At 42.7% G+C, this 19,892-nt stretch overlaps 1 protein-coding gene across 1 annotated transcript in view; it reads left to right on the top strand.

The window, feature by feature from the left end:
* vegfc (vascular endothelial growth factor c) overlaps positions 1 to 19,892 on the top strand; it is a 288,381-nt gene that overhangs the window by 186,673 nt on the left and 81,816 nt on the right. Inside the window, exons 2-3 of the mRNA XM_072594594.1 lie at positions 1,773 to 1,980; positions 18,327 to 18,517. Of these exons, the coding sequence (XP_072450695.1) occupies positions 1,773 to 1,980; positions 18,327 to 18,517 (399 nt within the window). The remainder of the gene's footprint in view (positions 1 to 1,772; positions 1,981 to 18,326; positions 18,518 to 19,892) is intronic.

Genomic DNA, 19,892 nt, shown 5'->3' with positions numbered 1-19,892 from the left:
TTCTTTGCCAGATGGAATCGTTTCTATCTACCCGATCAAATTCTTTAGTCACCTTAAACCTCACAATCAGATCACTCCTTTATTATTTTGCTTATGCATTTCATGGGACAAATGTGAGGTTGGCTAGGGCAGCTTTTAATGATCATTTATAATTGCCCTTGAGAAGGCATTGACGAGCTGTTTTCTTGAACCACTGCAGTAACACACTCAGTGGTTGGTAGGAGAGTTCCTCATATCAGTGGGACTATAAATGAATGATATTGTTTGTTGCTGTAAGCAATTGTGCACTACATCCTTTTTAAAATGGTGAAGTCTGCAATTGACAATTAGAATTTTATTTTGTTTTGTCTCTGCATTGACCCTGAGTCATGTCATTGGTGGATGCTAGGTGCATAGGGATAGTTGATATAAGGGCAAAGGTCATTTGGGATGGTGGGAGAATATGAGGTTTTCATGAGTTGGTGTAGGAGCTGTGAAGGGTGATGGACGGGTGGGAGAAAGGGTATAGTTTGAATTCAGATGGAATGGACTGGCATGAATGAGGCATGGGACGTATGTGTGAGGGAGAGGAATATGAAGGTGTGGATGGAAGTTTCTAATATTGTGTCTGTCCACCAAGACAGGGCTTCCACACTGCTCTCCTTCACAGCCAACGCCTTCTGCTCTCATTGCCTGTGGCTTGGCCCACCTCCCATGAGAACGCATCACTTCACAACAAAATCTAACTTTCCGAAGTTGTCCCGACTTTGTGAATCCGCACCCATGTAAGATCAAACAGAAACATAAGAACCAGGAGTGGACAGTTCACCCCCTCGAGCAGACTCTGCTATTCCATAGAATCATGGAGACCTAATCTCCACCTCAACTCTACATTCTTCCCCACTCCCCCTAACCATTTACTCCATTACTACTTAAAAACCTGTTTATCTCCTCCTTATCCATTGCACTCTGGAATAGTGAGTTCCACAGACCCTTTGAGAAAGGCAATTCTTCCTTGTCTCCTTTTTAAATCTGTCCCTTCCAATCCTAAAACTGTGACCTCTCATTCTGGATTGCCCCACAAAGGGGGAAGGTCCACTCCGCATCCTTTTGTCAATTTCCTTTAACATCTTCAATTGAAGTCTCATCCTATCATAAACTTAGCGTGCATGGAGCGAAACTGCCCTTCATCTCTGGAATCAGTCTAGTGAACCTTCTCTGAACTGACTCTAATGCAGGTTTGCTCCCCTTCTGCATGTCTTTATATCTGTGTGGATTCAACTCATATACACAAAATAGTTTAATTACTTTCCCCATGCTCTTCCAACCTCTCCAAAAACTATTTCTTTTCAATACAAATTTCATTTATAAACTGGATTCGATAGCACAAGTTGCCTTCCTGGGAGTTGAACTCCCATTTTCAGGAGTATTTGTCTAGACTTCAAGGGTAGTTGATCCAGTAACATTTTGACTACACTATTTAGCTCTGGTGTTCTCTATTGAAATGCACATATCATTTGTCTTTGTGGCTTTGTTACTTTATTAAGTGTATCAGCAGAATTCATTGCCACGATGTAAATATCTTTCAATTCTGAATAAGTCAGTGTTATCTAATGTATAATGTATTATCCAGAAATTAGACTATTTACCTCGTGACAGGATAGCCTCTATCACGGTCAAATATTTGTAAATGTATGTGCCAGGTCATTCTGCTGCCTTAATTTCAAGCATTTTTGCATCTGTATTTCTGCCTGTGTGCTGTTTGACTCACACTCTTTTGTGTTCTTTGTCAGGGTCATATGAGCAGTGAACTGGAACATCAGTTGCGGTCTGTATCCAGTGTGGATGAACTCATGACGATATTTTACCCAGAGCACTGGAAAATGTTAAAATGCCAGCTGATGAAAGGCCGACCATACTACAGAGAAACTGGCTTTGGAACAGTCACAGAGGAACCAGTAACATTTGCAGCAACATATTATAACCCTGAAATTCTAAAAAGTAAGTCTCTGTCTTGAAGCTGAAAGTTTTCTTCAGCAGCATTCCAAACTTTTGACCGAAATATTTGTCATTATAAGCTGCATTTCAATCATTAACCTAGGTTGTATTTTGTCATGTCCTCAATGTGCAATCTACAACCATATACTGTTTTAACTGAAAATAATTTTCAGCTCATTATCGAAGTTTTTTAACTTCTGTAAGAGAGTTTAGACACATCTAACAACACCACTGGCAGACAAATACAGTTCAATAAAGTGTGATTGAAAGGGTATGTTGACTGCCCCTGAAAGTATCTATTCCATTTTGAACGTGCCCCATGCATCTAGGTCACTGGTCATGCAGTTTTACTTGGGATTTTCGAAGGACTATCATAGATCATAGAATCCCTACAGCACAGAAACAAGCCATTTGGCCCATCAAGTCCACACTGCCCCTCCATTGACATCCCACCCAGACCCATCACCTCCCTCACCTCATCCCTGTAACCCTGCATTTCCCAGGGCTAATCCACCCAGCCTGCAAATCCCTGCACACGATGGCCAATTTAGCCTGGTCAATCCACCTCAGTTGCACATCTTTGGACTGTGGGAGGAAACCAGAATACCCAAAGAAAATCCATTCAGACATGGGGAGAATGTGCAATCTTCATACAGACAGTCACCCAAAGCTGGAAGCAAACCCAGGTGCCCATGCATATGTATTGCTTTAGGAGCTCTCACAGTCTCAGACGAAACAAAGGAGGTGTAAAAGAAGAGGTCATGTTGCATTTTTAATTAAGGAGTCAGTTACTGCTGTAAGGAGGGATTTTGTATTGGAAGGATAGTCAAGTGAGGCTTTGTGAGTAGTGCTCAGAAATAAAAAAAAAGGGGAGTCACATTTCAGGGAGTGTATTGTAGAGCCAAACAGTCAGCAAGCAATCGAGAAGTACACATGTTGGCAATTCATTGAGAGGAAATTAGGGAATTTTAACTTCTACAACATTAATTGGGATAGACAGAGTGTACGGCGTTTCGAGAGAATAGATTTATTGAAAAATAAATTTACATTGTTATGGAGCAGATCAAACCCTATCAAAATATTCTGAAGATAGTTTAGACCCTAACTTTTTCTTATTTTAATAACAAATGTTACATTCCAAATGCAAGTTGATTGGTTAAACAACAGATTTAAAGCAAAACACACTTTATTCATCCACTATAATTAAAATACAACAAAAGAATAGCAACTCTATTGGAAAACATAATAGAAAAATAGATACAGTAACGGTCACTAATAAACACACCCTCGGCAAAAGGCAAACTCAGAAAATAGGTGGTTTCACATGCAACTCCAGTAGCCCAGGAGGCAAAAAAAAGTCAAGAGAAAATTCTGAGTGTAGCAGCCAGGAAAGATTTTCTGCAGCTTCCAACCCTACTGAGATCCCAGCAACATCTGATGCTACTGAAAAGAACTAAAAAACAAAACGGAAAAACCTGGTTCTGTGGGAGCTTGACCACACCTACTCAGGCTGCTTCTATTGTTTCATTTTAAAAAATCCATGGCCTCAAAAGTTGTTTACTCCAGTGGATCTGGCAGTCTGCTCACTGCCATTGCCTTAAAACTCTCTTCACAAAAAAAAGGACAAAATGACCTCTTAAAGCTATACCCTTGTCACAATTTCAACAGAGAGATGGTCCAAACAAGGGATGACTTAGTACTATTTTGGGGAACAAAGCTGGATAGGTGATCACGGTAGCAGTGAGGGAGCATTTTAGGTATAGTGACCACAACAGAGTGCGATTTCAGTTTTCTCCAGACCCGAAGAAAGGTTTCAGAATCAAACTGGTGAACGAGTCCAATCTGTTCAATTGGGAAGTGGCAATTTTCAGGCCGCCCTGATGAAGGGCTTTTGCCCGAAACGCCGATTTTCTTGCTCCTCAGATGCTGCCTAACCTGCTGTGTATTTCCAGCACCACTCTAATCTTGACTCTGATCTCCAGCATCTGCAGTCCTCACTTACACCTACTCTAGGAGGGAGGCTACTTCAAGGATCATTTGAAATTCCCAGTAGATTATTCATTTTCTTCATGGAAAAGGAGAAAGATGGTCTGCAGTAAAGGGTTTTCAATGGGCGCAAGGCAGATTTTATTAAAATGAGGCAGAATCCAGCCAAAGTAAACTGGGAACAGCTGCCTGTGGGAAAATCTACTGCAGAACAGTGAGAGGTTTTCAAAAATGGGTAGAGATGGACCCAACATGTTCCCTTCCGTGTGAAACGTAGTAGCAGCAAGCCCAGAAAACCCTGGATTTTTAGGAATATTCAGGACTGGATAGAAATGAAAAGAGAATTTCAGCAGATAGAAAGGGAACAAATCAACAGAGGTCCTCATGGAGTATAGAAAGTGCAAACAGTGATCTCAAAAAAGCAATTAAGAAAGCAAAGAAAGAATATGAAACAAAAACTGCAGGTAAAATTAGTGAAAATTAGTGAAAAATTGTGAAACTTGAAAGGGTTCAGGAAAGATTTACAAGGATGTTGCCAGAGTTGGAGGATCTGAGCTATAGGGAGAGGCTGAACAGGCTGGAGCTGTTCTCCCTGGAGCGTCGGAGGCTGAGGGGTGACCTTATAGAGGTTTACAAAATCATGAGGGGCATGGATAGGAAAAATAGACAAAGTCTTTTCCCTGGGATTGGGGAGTCCAGAACTAGAGGGCATAGGTTTAGGGTGAGAGGGGAAAGATAGAAAAGAGACCTAAAGGACAACTTTTTCACACAGAGGGTGTACGGATATGGAATGAGCTGCCAGAGGAAGTGGTAGAGGCTGGTACAATTGCAACATTTAAGACGCATTTGGATGGGTATATGAATAGGAAGGATTTGGAGGGATATGGGCCGGGTGTTGGCAGGAGGGACTAGATTGGGTTGGGATATCTGGTCGGCACGGACGGGTTGGACCGAATGGTCTCTTTCCATGCTGTACATCTCTATGACTCTATATTCGAATAAGTATATTCAGGGGAAGAAGATGACCAGGGAATAAGTACGGTTCATTTGGGATCATGGGGACGATCTGTGTGTGTGGAGCGGCGGCATTGGCATGGTGTGAAATAAATACTTCACTTCTGTCTTCACTCGAAAGAAGGGAGTGTAGGTTCAGGATTTGGGGAGTGCCAGGAAGGTTCTTGATCAGATTGGCATAGAGAGTGGAAATTTATTGGAGGTTTTCAGATGCTTAAAAGCAATCAAATCTCCAGGTTTTATCCCAGGCTGCTGTGGGAGATGAGGGAGGACGTTACAGGGGCTCTGACTCAGATTTTTACTTCCTCTCTGGCCACATCATGTGGTTCTACTTTTCAAGAAGCATGGTCATGGTAAACCAGGGAGTTACAGAACAGTGAGTCTCACACCAGTGTTAGGGAAACTGATAGATAAAATTCTAAAGGAGAGAATTAGTCTCTACTTGGCGTGACTAAGTTTGCTCAGCATGATTTTGTCAGAGATACAACATGCCTAATGAATTTGGTGGAATCTGTTGAGGAATTGGTCAGGTGTGTAGATGAGGGTAGTGCAGTTAATGTAGCCTACATGGACTTAATAGAGTCATAAAGATGTACAGCACAGAAACAGACCCTTCAGTCCAACTCGTCCAGATATCGCAACCCAATCTAGTCCCACCTGCCAACACCCGGCCCATATCCCTCCAAATCCTTCCTATTCGTATGCCCACCCAGATGCCTTTTAAATTTTGCAATTGTACTAGCCCCTACCACTTCCTCTGGCAGCTCATTCCATACACGTACCACCCTCTGCGTGAAAAAGTTGCCCCTTGGGTCTCTTTTCTATCTTTCCCCTCTCACCCTAAACCTATGCCCTCTAGTTCTGGACTCCCTCACCCCAGGGAAAAGACTTTGTATATTTATCCTATCCATGCCCCTCATGATTTTGTAAACCTCTATAAGGTCACTCTCAGCCTCCAACACTCCAGGAAAAACAGCCCTAGCCTGTTCAGCCTCTCCCTTTAGCTCAAATCGTCCAACTCTGGCAAAATAGAACATAGAACAATACAGCACAGAACAGGCCCTTCGGCCCACGATGTTGTGCCGAACTTCTATCCTAGATTAAGCACCCATCCATGTACCTATCCAAATGCCGCTTAAAGGTCACCAATGAATCTGACTCTACCACTCCCACGGGCAGCGCATTCCATGCCCCCACCACTCTCTGGGTAAAGAACCCACCCCTGACATCTCCCCTATACCTTCCACCCTTCACCTTAAATTTATGTCCCCTTGTAACACTCTGTTGTACCCGGGGAAAAAGTTTCTGACTGTCTACTCTATCTATTCCTCTGATCATCTTATAAACCTCGATCAAGTCACCCCTCATCCTTCGCCGTTCCAACGAGAAAAGGCCGAGAACTCTCAACCTATCCTCGTACGACCTACTCTCCATTCCAGGCAACATCCTGGTAAATCTTCTCTGCACCCTCTCCAAAGCTTCCACATCTTTCCTAAAGTGGGGCGACCAGAACTGCACACAGTACTCCAAATGTGGCCTAACCAAAGTCCTGTACAGCTGCAACATCACTTCACGACTCTTGAATTCAATCCCTCTGCTAATGAACGATAATACTCCATACGCCTTCTTACAAACTCTATCCACCTGAGTGGCAACCTTCAAAGATCTATGTACATAGACCCCAAGATCCCTCTGTTCCTCCACCTGACCAAGAACCCTACCATTAACCCTGTATTCCGCATTCTTATTTGTTCTTCCAAAATGGACAACCTCACACTTGGCAGGGTTGAACTCCATCTGCCACTCCTCCGCCCAGCTCTGCATCATATCTAAGTCCCTCTGCAGCCGACAACAGCCCTCCTCACTGTCCACAACTCCACCTATCTTTGTATCATCTGCAAATTTACTGACCCACCCTTCGACTCCCTCATCTAAGTCATTAATAAAAATTACAAACAGCAGAGGACCCAGAACTGATCCCTGCGGAACTCCACTTGTAACTGGACTCCATGCTGAATATTTACCATCTACCACCGCTCTCTGACTTCGACCGGTTAGCCAGTTTTCTATCCAATTGGCCAAATTTCCCTCTATCCCATGCCTCCTGACTTTCCGCATAAGCCTACCATGGGGAACCTTATCAAATGCCTTACTAAAATCCATGTACACTACATCCACTGCTCTACCCTCATCCACATGCTTGGTCACCTCCTCGAAGAATTCAATAAGACTTGTAAGGCAAGACCTACCCTTCACAAATCCGTGCTGGCTGTCCCTAATCAAGCAGTGTCTTTCCAGATACTCGTAAATCCTATCCCTCAGTACCCTTTCCATTACTTTGCCTACCACAGAAGTAAGACTAACTGGCCTGTAATTCCCGGGGTTATCCCTATTCCCTTTTTTGAACAGGGGCACAACATTCGCTACTCTCCAGTCCCCTGGTACCACCCCCGTTGCCAGTGAAGACGAGAAGATCATTGCCAACGGTACTGCAATTTCCTCTCTTGCTTCCCACATAATCCTAGGATATATCCCGTCAGGCCCGGGGGACTTGTCTATCCTCAAGTTGTTCAAAATGTCCAACACATCTTCCTTCCTAACAGGTATCTCTTCTAGCTTATCAGTCCGTTTCACACTCTCCTCTTCAACAATACGGTCCCTCTCGTTCGTAAATACTGAAGAGAAGTACTTGTTCAAGACCTCTCCTATCTCTTCCGACTCAATACACAGTCTCCCACCACTGTCCTTGATCGGACCTACCCTCGTTCTCGTCATTCTGAGGTTTCTCACATACGCATAGAATGCCTTGGGGTTATCCTTGATCCTATCCGCCAAGGATTTTTCATGCCCTCTCTTAGCTCTCCTAATCCCTTTCTTCAGGTCCCTTCTGGCTATCCTGTATCCCTCCACTGCTCTGTCTGAACCTTGTTTCCTCAACCTTATGTAAGCCTCCTTCTTCCTCTTTACTAGACATTCAACCTCCCTCGTCAACCAAGGCTCCCTCACACGACCATTTCTTTCCTGCCTGATCGGTACATACATATCAAGGACACGTCGTATCTGCTCCTTGAAAAAGTTCCACATTTCCACCACATCCTTCCCTGACAGCCTATGCTCCCAACGTATGCTCCTCAAATCCTGTCTTACAGCATCGTAATTTCCCTTCCCCCAATTGTAAAAACTTCCTTGTTGTGCGCACCTATCTCTCTCCATAACCAAGGTGAAAGTCACAGAATTGTGGTCACCATCACCAAAATGTTCACTCACTAACAAGCCCACCACTTGTCCCGGTTCATTACCGAGTACCAAATCCAATATGGCCTCCCCTCTTGTAAATCTTTGTAAATCTTTTCTGAACCCTTTCAAGTTTCGCAACATCTTTCCAATAGGAAGGAGATTGGAATTGCACGGAATATTCCAACAGTGGCCTAACCAATGTCCTGTACAACTGCAACATAACCTCCCAACTCCTATAATCAATACTCTGACCAATAAAGGAAAGTATACCAAACGCCTTCTTCACTATCCTATCTACCTGCGACTCCATTTCCAAGGATCTATGAAACTGCACTCCAAGGTCTCTTTATTCAGCAACACTCCCGAGAGTTGTTTTATATGCTGTTGCATTGTTTTGGAACTTTTGTTTTGGACTTCTGTCAGGCTTTTAACAAGGTGTCGTATGGCAAGCTGGTTAAGATGCCAGTGAGATGCAGGGCAATTTGACAAACTGGATCCAAAATTGGCTTAGTGATAGAAAGCAGAGAGTAATGGTCAAAGCATGATTTTGTGACTGGAAGCCTGAGATTATTGGTGCTGAATTCCTTGCTGTTAGTTGTGTACATTAATAATCTCAACATGAATGTGCAGAGGTATGGTCAGTAAGTTCATAGATGTTGCAAAAGTTGGTGTTGTGGTAAATAGTGAGGAAGAAAGCCTTCGCCTACAGGACAATATAGACAGTCTGGTCAGTAGGGCTGACCAATAGCAAATGGAATTTAATCTGAAGGGTACTATCAAGGCAAGGGAGTACATGTTGAATGGTTGGGCCCTGGGATAATCAGAGAGACTTTGGTATGCATAGCCCTCGATCCTTGCAGGCAGCAGGACATTTAGATGAAGTGGCTACAAAAGCACATGAGATAACATGCCCTTATTAGTCAAGACATTGAATACAAGAACAAAAAGATTATGATTGAGCTGTATTTAGCATTAATTAGGTACTGGAGTACTATGCAGTTCTGATCACCTCACAATAGGAAAGATATGATTGCATTAATGATGTGGAGGAGCCAGTATTGGACTGGGGTGGACAAGGTAAATAATTACGCAACACCAGGTTATAGTCCAACAGGTTTATTTGGAGCGCTGATCACCTGGCGAAGGAGCAGCACTGCAAAAGCTAGTGCTTTCAAATAAACCTGTTGGACTATAAACTGGTGTTGTGTAATTTTTAACTTTGTACCCTGATGCATTGGTAAGAGGGGATTCACCAGACGCCTATGTGGATTAGCCATGGGAAATACAGGGATAGGGTAGGGGTGTGGGCGTGGGTCTGGGTGGGAAACTCTGAGGAAGATTGGTATGGGCCTAATGTGTGGAATGGCCTGCTTCCACGCTGCAGGGATTCTATGATTCTGTGTTGCTTGGGCTGAAGCAATTCAGCTACGAGAGAGCTAAGATAGGCTCTGGTTGTCTTGCTTGGAGCAGAGAAGGCTTTGGGAGGAAACCTGATTGAGGTGTGCAAAGTGATGAGGAATATCATTAGGGATGATGGGGGGAACCTTTCTCCTTGGTAGAATAGTCAATGACAAGAGGGTACAACTTTAAGATAAGGAGTGGAGTTTAGAGGGGATTTCAGGAAGAATTTTATTTCACCCAGAGAGTGATTGGTATCTGGAACTCATTGCTTATGGGGATGGTTGTGGCGATAACCCTTGAGACATTAAAGAAGCATTTTGATGAGCGAGAAAAGAGACATAAAATTCAGACTATTGCCTATGCAAACAGAGTCTTCCAAGAGGTGTTTGGAAGGTTCTGTCTTCCTGAGATTTTTGGCTAAATGAACTAACCAATATCTATGTATGGCACTGGCTTGGAGGTGATGTTTTGGAATCAAAACACTAACCTTTTCTTTTTTTCTACAGTGCTGTCAGACCTGCTGAGTTTCTCCAGCATTTTCCATTCTATTCATTTTCCCTGGCCAAATGCAATTATACTTATTGCTATGATGTCCTGTTGTCGAAGAGCTGTGCCTCTTCTGTTGCGTAGTGGTGTATCCTTTATCCCTAATAGCTAGAGAGGCCCAAGCAAAAGCAAAGACAAAGGAGAACTGGTGGAAACTGCCTCAAACTGCCTTTATCTGGTAGAAGTAGCAGATACCACAAAGAACCAGACTGTTCAACTGGGAAAATACAGTAGTAACCTGCTCTTCTGTAGATTTTCTGAGATTTTGGTATCTCTCCCACCTGAGTAGCACGACTGATATATGAAGTGAGACTGGATGGATTAGGATTATATTGACTGCAATTCAAAAGGATCTCATCGAAACCCATAAACCTCTAGCAGTACTAGACTGGGTAAACGCAGGAAGGATGGTCCCAATGTTGGGGAAGTCCAGAACTGGAAGTCCCAGCCTGTAGGCTATTTCAGACTGTGATGTGAAGAAATGTCTTCACCTAGAGTGTGGTGAGCTTGAGGAATTCTCTGCCATGGAGAGCAGTTGAGGCCAAAATATTGAATATTTTCAAGAAGGATTAAGATGTAGTTTTTAGGGCTGAAAAGATCAAAGGTTACGGGGAGAAAGTGGGGACAGGGTATGAGTTGGATGATGCTGTTGTAGAAAAGATGTTAAGTTTAACTTGAAGGGGTGCAGAAAAGATTTACAAGGATGTTGCTGGGACTGGAGAGTTTGATCTACAGGGAGAGGCTGAGTAGGCTGGAGCTATTTTCCCTGGACCACCAGAGATTGAAGGGTGACCATATGCAAGTTTATAGAATCATGAGGGGCATGGATAGGGTGAACAGCCAATGTCATTTTCCCGGGTGAGGGGAGTCGAAAGCCAGATGGCATAGGTTTAAGGTGAGAGGGGAAAGATTTAAAAAGGGACCTGAAGGGCAGCTTTTTCATGCAGTGTGTGCATGGAATGAGCTGCCAGAGGACGTGGTAGAGGCTAGTACACTTACAGTATTTAAAAGGCATCTGGATGGGTATATGAATAGGAAGGGTTGAGAATGATAGGCCAAGTGCTGTCAAATGGGATTAGATTAATTTAGGATATCTGGTTGGCATGGACGAGTTGGAACGTGTGTACATCTCGATGAATTTATATCTCTAAAACCATGATCGTGATGAATTGTGGAACACACTCAAAGAGTCAAATAGCCTACTCATGCCCCTATTTTCCAAGTAACAGTAGATAAGTGGGAGAGCCTCTGGGGAAAATCTTGTTCATGTCTGAGTCTATTAGATAAGGCTCAATGGTGCCAGTTACAAAAGGCCTGGGCATCTTGCTTTACGTTGCAGCCGACCTGCACTTTCCTATATCTAGGTACAGCATGAAGCAGGATGTAACAAAGATGCCCCCTTGTGCCCTAAATAAGATATTCATGTCATGCCTTCATTGAAGGCAAACTGAGCCTGTTGCTCGTGAGATAGAGCTGGTCACGCTATGAAGAGTGAATACATGGATGGTTTGTGGAGTGGATTAGTGGAGGCAGTTACTCAAGAGGAAATTATATGCCTGTGATGGGCAACGATAGGTGAAACAACTGGCCTGGCTTATCAGTATTTATGTTTGTACTGTGACAAAGCAGATAAGGCTGATGTTTGGAAACTTTCTCACAGAAGCTTTCTCTCCAGCTCTGACCTGAGATGGATCATTAGGAATTCCACAAACCTTCTACCCAGACAGAGGATTAACCGTTCCTTATTAGGTGTTCCAGCCAACCAAGTCATTACACTGTTCTAATGGTGGAAGTATGGAACCGCAATGTCTCCCTGCTACATGGCAGTATAAGCTGTTCTTTTCAACAGAAAGGAATATTAGGAAACACATGTAATGGATAAACAATGCTGCCATCAACATTCCCTACCTGATTCAATTTTCATCTCTCTGCTGTACCAATACTTTCCACCAGGAAGTGGTCATTTTGAAATTTAAGCAAAAAGAGCTGCTTTATAGAAAACTAATTAGAAACTGCTTCAGGGATACAGCTTAGGCTTATAAATTTTGTTTTACAGACTTTATTTTGAAGACAAAATGGGTTACATGACGAAGCCAAAATGGGAGGCTGCGGGAGATTAAGTTAAAACATATAAATTATTTGATAGAGTGAGTGGTGAGTTCCTATTCTCCTCCATGTAGGCATCCCTAACAAGGGGCATAGATGTAGGGCACAAAATTAGAGGTTTATTGGGGATCGGAGGGGGAATGCTTTTGCCCTCATCTGGTCGTTACCTGCTTTCTGCCTGACAGGATAAGAGAGGAAGAAATGGTCAAGATAATTAAAATGTATGTGCATATGTCCCTGACATATCATAACCTGTGAGGCTACAGACTAACATCTGAAAAACAGGATTAGACTTGATTTTTATTTCTTGGCCATGATGGTCTCATTCGATGTTGGGATGTTGGGTGATCCTACCAATTGTCAAAAAGTGTAGTGCTGGAAAAGCACAGCTGGTCAGGTGGCATCCGAGGAGCAGGAGAGACGATGTTTCGAGCATGAGTTCTTCATCAGGAACCCTAACTTTCACCTGATTCTACCAATTGGATGCAGTTGCTGTGTGAAATGCTGACCAGAATCGGAGCTACAATATAAACAGAACTTCCTCTGAAACGGATTCTGAAGTGAAGCCCATTGTTTAGTTAGTGGGTTTATTTAGGATGTGCATCAATTCACAGTGTTGAATTTGTCAAGTTTATCCTGGCAGTAAGAGACTGAACTTGACTGTGTTCAAAGACCTCAAACAACCTCCAAGCAGCCAATACAAACAGGATGTTGGATGCCAAGCAAAAGCATGAAGACCAAATCAACATTAGGTACTTGCACTTCACCATCCGACTGGAAAAGCAGAGGGAGGACATAAGCACAAGATTCCTTTCTGTGCACTATGTGGAATGTGAGACAAAATGTGGTCTTTAGAGATTTGATCATTTATTCATTCACAAAGTGCCCAGGAAAAAAGTATTTACTGAAGTATGTCACTTTGTTGCCTGAAGGTATGATTCCAGAAAAGAAACCAATGTTTAACTGTATATTAATACTTCATAATATTTGCAATATATTACATTTTGTGGTATAGTACTTAGATAAGTCTGTAAGTTAGCTCGCTGAACTTGAAGGTTTGTTTTCAGACGTTTTGTCACCATACTAGATAACATCATCAGTGAGAATGTTTGAAAACAAACCTTCAAGCTCAGCAAGCTAACTTACATACTTATCATTAACCTGAGCTACAAATCTCATCAATCGCTATAATACTTACAGTCATAGAGTGATACAGCATAGAAACAGATCCTTCAGTCCAACTCACCCATGTCAACCAATTTTCCCAAATTCAACTTTTCCCATTTACCAGTGTTCAGCTCACATCCCTACAAACCTTTCCTATTCATTAATTAGTCCAAATGTCTTTTAAATATTGTAACTATATCTGAATCTACTGCTTGCTCTGGCAGTTCATTCCACATATGCACCACTCTCTGTGTGAAAAGGTTGCCCATCAAATCCCTTTTAAATCTTTCTCCTCTCACCTTAAAATGATCCTCTGTAGTTTTGAACTCCCCAACCCTAGGGAAAGACTTTTGCTATTCACCTCACCTATGCTCCTCATTGGAGCTCTATAGCACTGGATCGGAACCTTCGGTCCAACTCGTTCTCGCCGACCATATCTCCTAAATAAATCTAGTCCCATTTGCCAGCATTTGGCTCATATCCCTCTAAACCCTTCCTATGCATATTCCCATCCAGGTGCCTTTTAAATGTTGTAATTGTACCAGCCTCCACCACTTCTTCTGGCAGCTCATTCCATACATGCATCACCCTCTACGTGAAAACATTGCCCCTTAGGTCCCTTTTTAAATCTTTCTCCTCTCACTTTAAATCGATGTCAATTGGTTTTGGATTCCCCTACCCTGGGAAAAAGACCTTGGCTCTTTACCCTCTCCATGCCCCTCATGATTAGATATACCTGTATAAGGTCACCCCTCAGCCTCCAACACTCCAAGGAAAGAGCCCCAGCCTGTTCAGCCTCTCCCTGTAGCTCAGATCCTGCAACATCCTTAGAAACCTTTTCTGAACCTTTTCAGAGTTTCACAACATGCTTCCTCTAGGTTGGAGACTGGATTATTTTATAAACCTCTATAAGATTACCCCTCAACCTCCTCCGCTCCAGTGAAACAAAGGTCCCAGCCTATGTACCTAATCAGTCACGAAAGAGGCCATTTTATGCTTGGAAGTATGATCCTAGAATGGAAATCAAAGTTTAACTGTATATTAATAAATTGCAACAACTCATTACTGTAAAATTGATCTATTCCTCTGCCATTATAATTATTTATTTGCTCATTCAAGGGGGATGTTGGAATTGACTGTCCCTCTCTGATTGGTCTGAGGAGGTGATAGTAAACAACCACCTTGAACTGCTACAGTCCATATGGTGGAGGTACACACACACGGTGCTATTAGGGACAAAGCCCTGACAATAGCAATCCATTGCTCCACTTCTCTTGCCATTCTGCATCTCTGCACCATAATGGATCGACATGTAACTTTAGAGTTAGGAAGCCTGTTTACAAAATGCTGGGTTGAAGAATAATCAGCTTAAAATATATGTTAAAACAAGATGAGGAGGGCTAAACCAGCTTCCCTGATCTTATCCTCCACAGTTGGCTGCAAAGCATAATTCTTCTTATCGTAGATCACACTTTGTTTGAAACACTGCGGTATTCATAATTAAGGAACAATTACTGGGTTCCCTTAAGTGAAGAAAACAGGAATCTTATTACTGACCAGGCTTGAGCAAAATCATGAACGGCCTTATTTAATGCCCACATCAATGCAGGTATGAATTTAAAATGAGACAGTGTCTAATACAAGAAGGAAGATTAATAATAATTAGTTTTAAAAAGTCTTTAGATTCCTTGACGTTGTTAGATTGTAAGCTGAAACTATGGTTGCTTAACTGATGACTTGTATCCTCAGCATTTGGCAAAATTTGTAGATGTCCTTGAATTCTCAGCAAATTCCCCAATTTGCTTTATCACTAGGTGCTGTTTCTCAAGGGGCAAAGAGAAACAGAAAGGAAGAGTGTAAACCTTCCAACTTTCTTGTTATAAATTTATTTCCTTCTTCTATACTGCCCAGAGGCAGTTTCAGTCATAGAATCATAGAGATGTACAGCACGGAAACAGACCCTTCAGTCCAACTCATCCATGCCGACCAGATATCCTAAATGAAACTAGTCCCATTTGCTAGTACTTGGTCCATATCCCTCCAAACCCTTCCTATTCATATACCCATCCAAATGTCTTTTAAATGTTGCAATTGTACCAGCCTCCACCACTTCCTCTGGCAGTTCATTCCATACACACACTACCGTCTGTGTGAAAAAGTTGCCCATTAGGTCCCTTTTAAGTCTTTCCCCTCTCACCCTAAACTTACATCCTCTAGTTCTGGACTCTCGCACCCCAAGGAAACGACCTTGTCTATTAAATGTAACTATGCCCCTCATGATTTTATAAACCTCTATAAGGTCACCCCTCAGCTTCTGATGCTCCAGGGAAAACAGCCTCAGCCTATTCAGCCTCTCCCTATAGCTCAAATCCTCCAACCCTGGCAACATCCTTGTAAATCTTTTCTGAACTCTTTCAAGTTTCACAACATCATAGGAGGGAGACCAGAATTCCACGCAATATTCCAAAAGTGGCCTAACCAATGTCCTGTACAGCTGCGACATGACCTCCCAACTTCTGTACTCAATACTCTGACCAAGAAAGGAAAAGATGCCAAATGCCTTCTTCACTATCCTATCTACCTGAGAGTGCACTGACAAGGAACTATGAACCTGCACTCCAAGGTCTCTTTGTTCAGCAACACTCCCCAGGACCCTACCATTAAGTGTATAAGTCCTGCCCTGAATCACCTTTCCAAAATGCAGCACCTCGCATTTATCTAAACTATACTCCATCTGCCACTCCTCAAACCATTGCCCCTTTTTTCAAGATTCCGGTGTACTGTGAGATAATCTCCTTCGCTGCCAGTTGCCTGAAATCCAGTTGCTTTGTATATTCCTGTGTCTGATTTTATTGCTTGTTTTTCCAAGCTGGATAATCTGCAAGGACTTTCCAGAAGGACTTCAATCAAACAGGACAAACAGATCTGAATGACTGGTTTTAGTCATTTCAGTACCTGTGAACATCTGTTCAAGCTGAATCTTATTTTTTAACGGTTTCTTTAAAAACTGTTTTATAAGCTGTTGCATTGTTTTGGAACACCGGGGAAAAAAATAGTATCTCATAGTTTGACAGAATCTTGATCAGATGAGCTAATGGACTGAGGAGTGGCAGATGGAGTTTAATTTACATAAAGTGTGAGGTTACAGAGGTAGTTGGTATAAATATTCCCTGCATGCTAGCATATCAGTTTGTTGGTATTATATTATTATTATATTATACCTGGTACATTTTTCCAAAGGTGTGAGATCAGAACATTTAACCATCCAGAAAAGTGTAGGTGTGTAACAGTAGAGGAGTTTATTTCCTCTAATGCTGTAAATATCCAAAGAGGAGGAGCTTGCAATGAAGTTGGGAGGAGATATCAGCGCAGAACATGACTTTCTCTCAGAAGAGGCAGCATGGACTTGAATGGCCTTCTCCTGTGTTATAATGATTCTGTGATAAAGGTCTGTTGCCAGCAGCCAACAGAAGTGTTCTGGTCAGCAAAACAGGTTCGCCACCCTCTCTCCCACTGAGATGTGAGGAACCGAGCCATTTGGTTCTTAATTCATTTGTGTGAAGTGGGTGTCATTGGCCAAGCCACCATTTATTGCCTGATTACCCAGAGGGCAGTTAAGGGTCAACCAATATGCTGTGGGACTGGAGTCAAATGTAGTCCAGACTAGGTAAGGACAGCAGCTTCCTTCGAGGACAGTACTGCACCAAATGGGTTTTTCCCCAACATTCAACTCATGGTCGTCATTAGACTCTTAATTCCAGATTTTTATTGGCTTCAAATTCCACTGTCTGCCGTGGCTGGAATTGAATCCGGGTCTCCAGAACATTACCTGAGTCAGCAGCCTGGTGATAATACCACTGGGCCATCACTTTCTGAAGTAAATAGGCAATGTTCTGTGACTACAGTAGGAAATACTGGCAGTATACAGTAGGGCACTAAGAATATAAGAAATGGAAGCAGGTAGAGGCCAGTCATCCCCCCAAGTGTGCTACACCACACTGTAAGAGCTTGGCTGGCCTTCCCCAGACCTCAACATGTCTTTTTTTCAACTCCACATAGCTGTCAACCCTTTGATATTTCCAAAATCTATCTTCCATTTCTTATATTCTTAGTGCCCTACTGTATACTGCCAGGATTTTCTACTGTGGTCACAGAACATTGCCAGTGGAATTTGAAGTCCCACAGTACATTGGTTGACCCTTAACTGCCCTCTGGGTAATCAGGCAATAATTGGTAGCTTGGCCAATGACACCCACTTCACGCAAATGAATTAAGAACCAAATAGCCCACTTCCTCACATCTCAGTGGGAGAGAGGGTGGCGAACTTGTTTTGCTGACCAGAACGCTTCAGTTGGCTGCTGGTAACAGACCTTTATCACAGAATCATTATAGCACAGGAGAAGGCCATTCAAGACCATGCTGCCCTCTTCAGGTCCTTTTTGTGATCTCACCTCCACAACTCTTTTGCCTTTGACTCCTCCAGTTAGGGAGCCCAGGGAGAGAAATAAACTTCTCAGTTCGGGTCTGTGACTTTCTGTCAGAACCAGGGCAAGTTACCAATGTTCTTGGTTTTGTCCAAATGGGATCGGGGAGGAGTGGAGAAGAACATAGGGAAGGCCTTTGATAGGGCAAAGAGCAGGAGAGATTAACTGACAAAAGTTTCCATGATGCAAAAGGCCAAGAGGGTGGTAACAGGTAAATGAAGAGCCTTAAACCTAACTGGGTGAGGTGTGAATGGCTGGGTGAAAGTCGGCCATTTGCAAATAAGGAAAGAAATGGGAACTTGAATGTCATTACGATCAATTTATTTGAAGGCACTTTATTGTATTTCATCCATCTTATCCAAGTAGGTTTTGATTATTGTTCTGTGATATTTGAATCTGCCCAATCAGGTATTGATACTGAGTGGAAAAGGACTCAGTGCATGCCCAGGGAGGTGTCCTTGGACGTGGGGAAAGAATTTGGGTCAGCAACAAACATCATCTTTAAACCGTCCTGCGTGTCTGTCTACAGATGTGGTGGTTGCTGCAACAGCGAGGGAATAACATGTATGAACACCAGCACTTCTTATGTCAGCAAGACAGTAAGTACGCATTACTTTTGTTGTTCACTTTACAAACTTAGTCCAAATATGTTCGTTGTTGCTGTGTGGTATTGGCCAACCAATGTAAGAAAATAGAGCAGTATTAAGCCATACTGCACTTTGGGTCTCCTCCATAATTTGTAAAAGGTCAATCCTTTCCCTCAACTCCAGTGTCACTCCATATCCCTCAATTGTTTTGTGGTAGCAATAACATAATGCATTCTGTAAGAGAATGCTTCACTCTAGGTAGTAGAGTCTGTTCAGGATTCCACACGAGGATAAAAAGAATCTCGCATTTATATGGCAGTTTTCACAACTGATATACATCTCAAAGCATTTCAATCAGTGAAAGAACCGTGAAGTGTAATCACAGTTGTAATCGAGAATATTTGTTGTTTTTATGTGCTTTTTTTTATGCCATTGTGAGAGGCATTGACAAGGGAGATGGCCAACAGCTTTTCCCCATGCTCGGGGAGTCTAAAACGAGAGGTCATAGGTTCAAGGTGAGAGTGGAGAGATACAAAAGAGTCTAGAGGGGCAATTTTTTCTCACAGAGGGTGGTGAGTGTCTGGAAGGGGCTACCAGAAGTAGTGGTGAAAGTAAGTACAATTTTGTCATTTAAGAAACCTTTAGACAATTACATGGATGGGATGGGTATGGAGAGATATGGGCCAAATGCTGGTAAACCAGACTAATTTAATTGTGAAAACTTGGTGGCATGGGCACGTCAGGCTGAAGGGTCTGTTTCCACGCTAGAGACCTCAATGACCTTATGAGTCTATAACAAGCAACATTGAGAGCTAATGGCCAGATACATGTTTTTTGTGACGCTGAATGAGGGTTACGTACTCTCCCTGAATACTGGGATAAACCTCCTCTAAGTAGTGTCTTCAGATCTTTGGCATCCACTAATAGTGCCTTGGTTTAACAGTTCATTGAGAGGACAGCGCATCCGAGAATGTTCTCATTGCCTGGGTAAAGCAGCAGAATGTCGAGCAGTATTCAATGCTCAGGTCTCTGCTGTGGGACTGAAACCCATCTTTTTGTGACTCAGTGGGAATGGTGCAGCCATAAAACCAAGCTGGCACTGCAGAAAGCTCAATGTACCTTCTTCACCACAAGTAACAAGAGAATGCTAATGATTCTCTACCATCCCACCCTCTCAGACAATTACCTTCAGTCCAGTAAAGTCAGTAAAATATTTTTATGAGAAGCTTCAGGATAAACAAAATACCACGCCGTCATTACTTTGAAGAAATTGCTGGCTGCTTGCAGTCAGTTCTTGGTTTCCTTGGTGATATAATTAATAGAGAAGTTTCAGAGGTGTTGAAATTGTAACTCTCCATTGGGGACTTCTATCAGTGAAGCTCTGGTC

This window comes from Chiloscyllium punctatum, chromosome 2, assembly GCF_047496795.1.
Source record: "Chiloscyllium punctatum isolate Juve2018m chromosome 2, sChiPun1.3, whole genome shotgun sequence".
Taxonomy (NCBI): domain Eukaryota; kingdom Metazoa; phylum Chordata; class Chondrichthyes; order Orectolobiformes; family Hemiscylliidae; genus Chiloscyllium; species Chiloscyllium punctatum.
The sequence above is the reverse complement of the archived record's forward strand: the minus strand, read 5'-3'. Positions and strand labels throughout refer to the sequence as shown.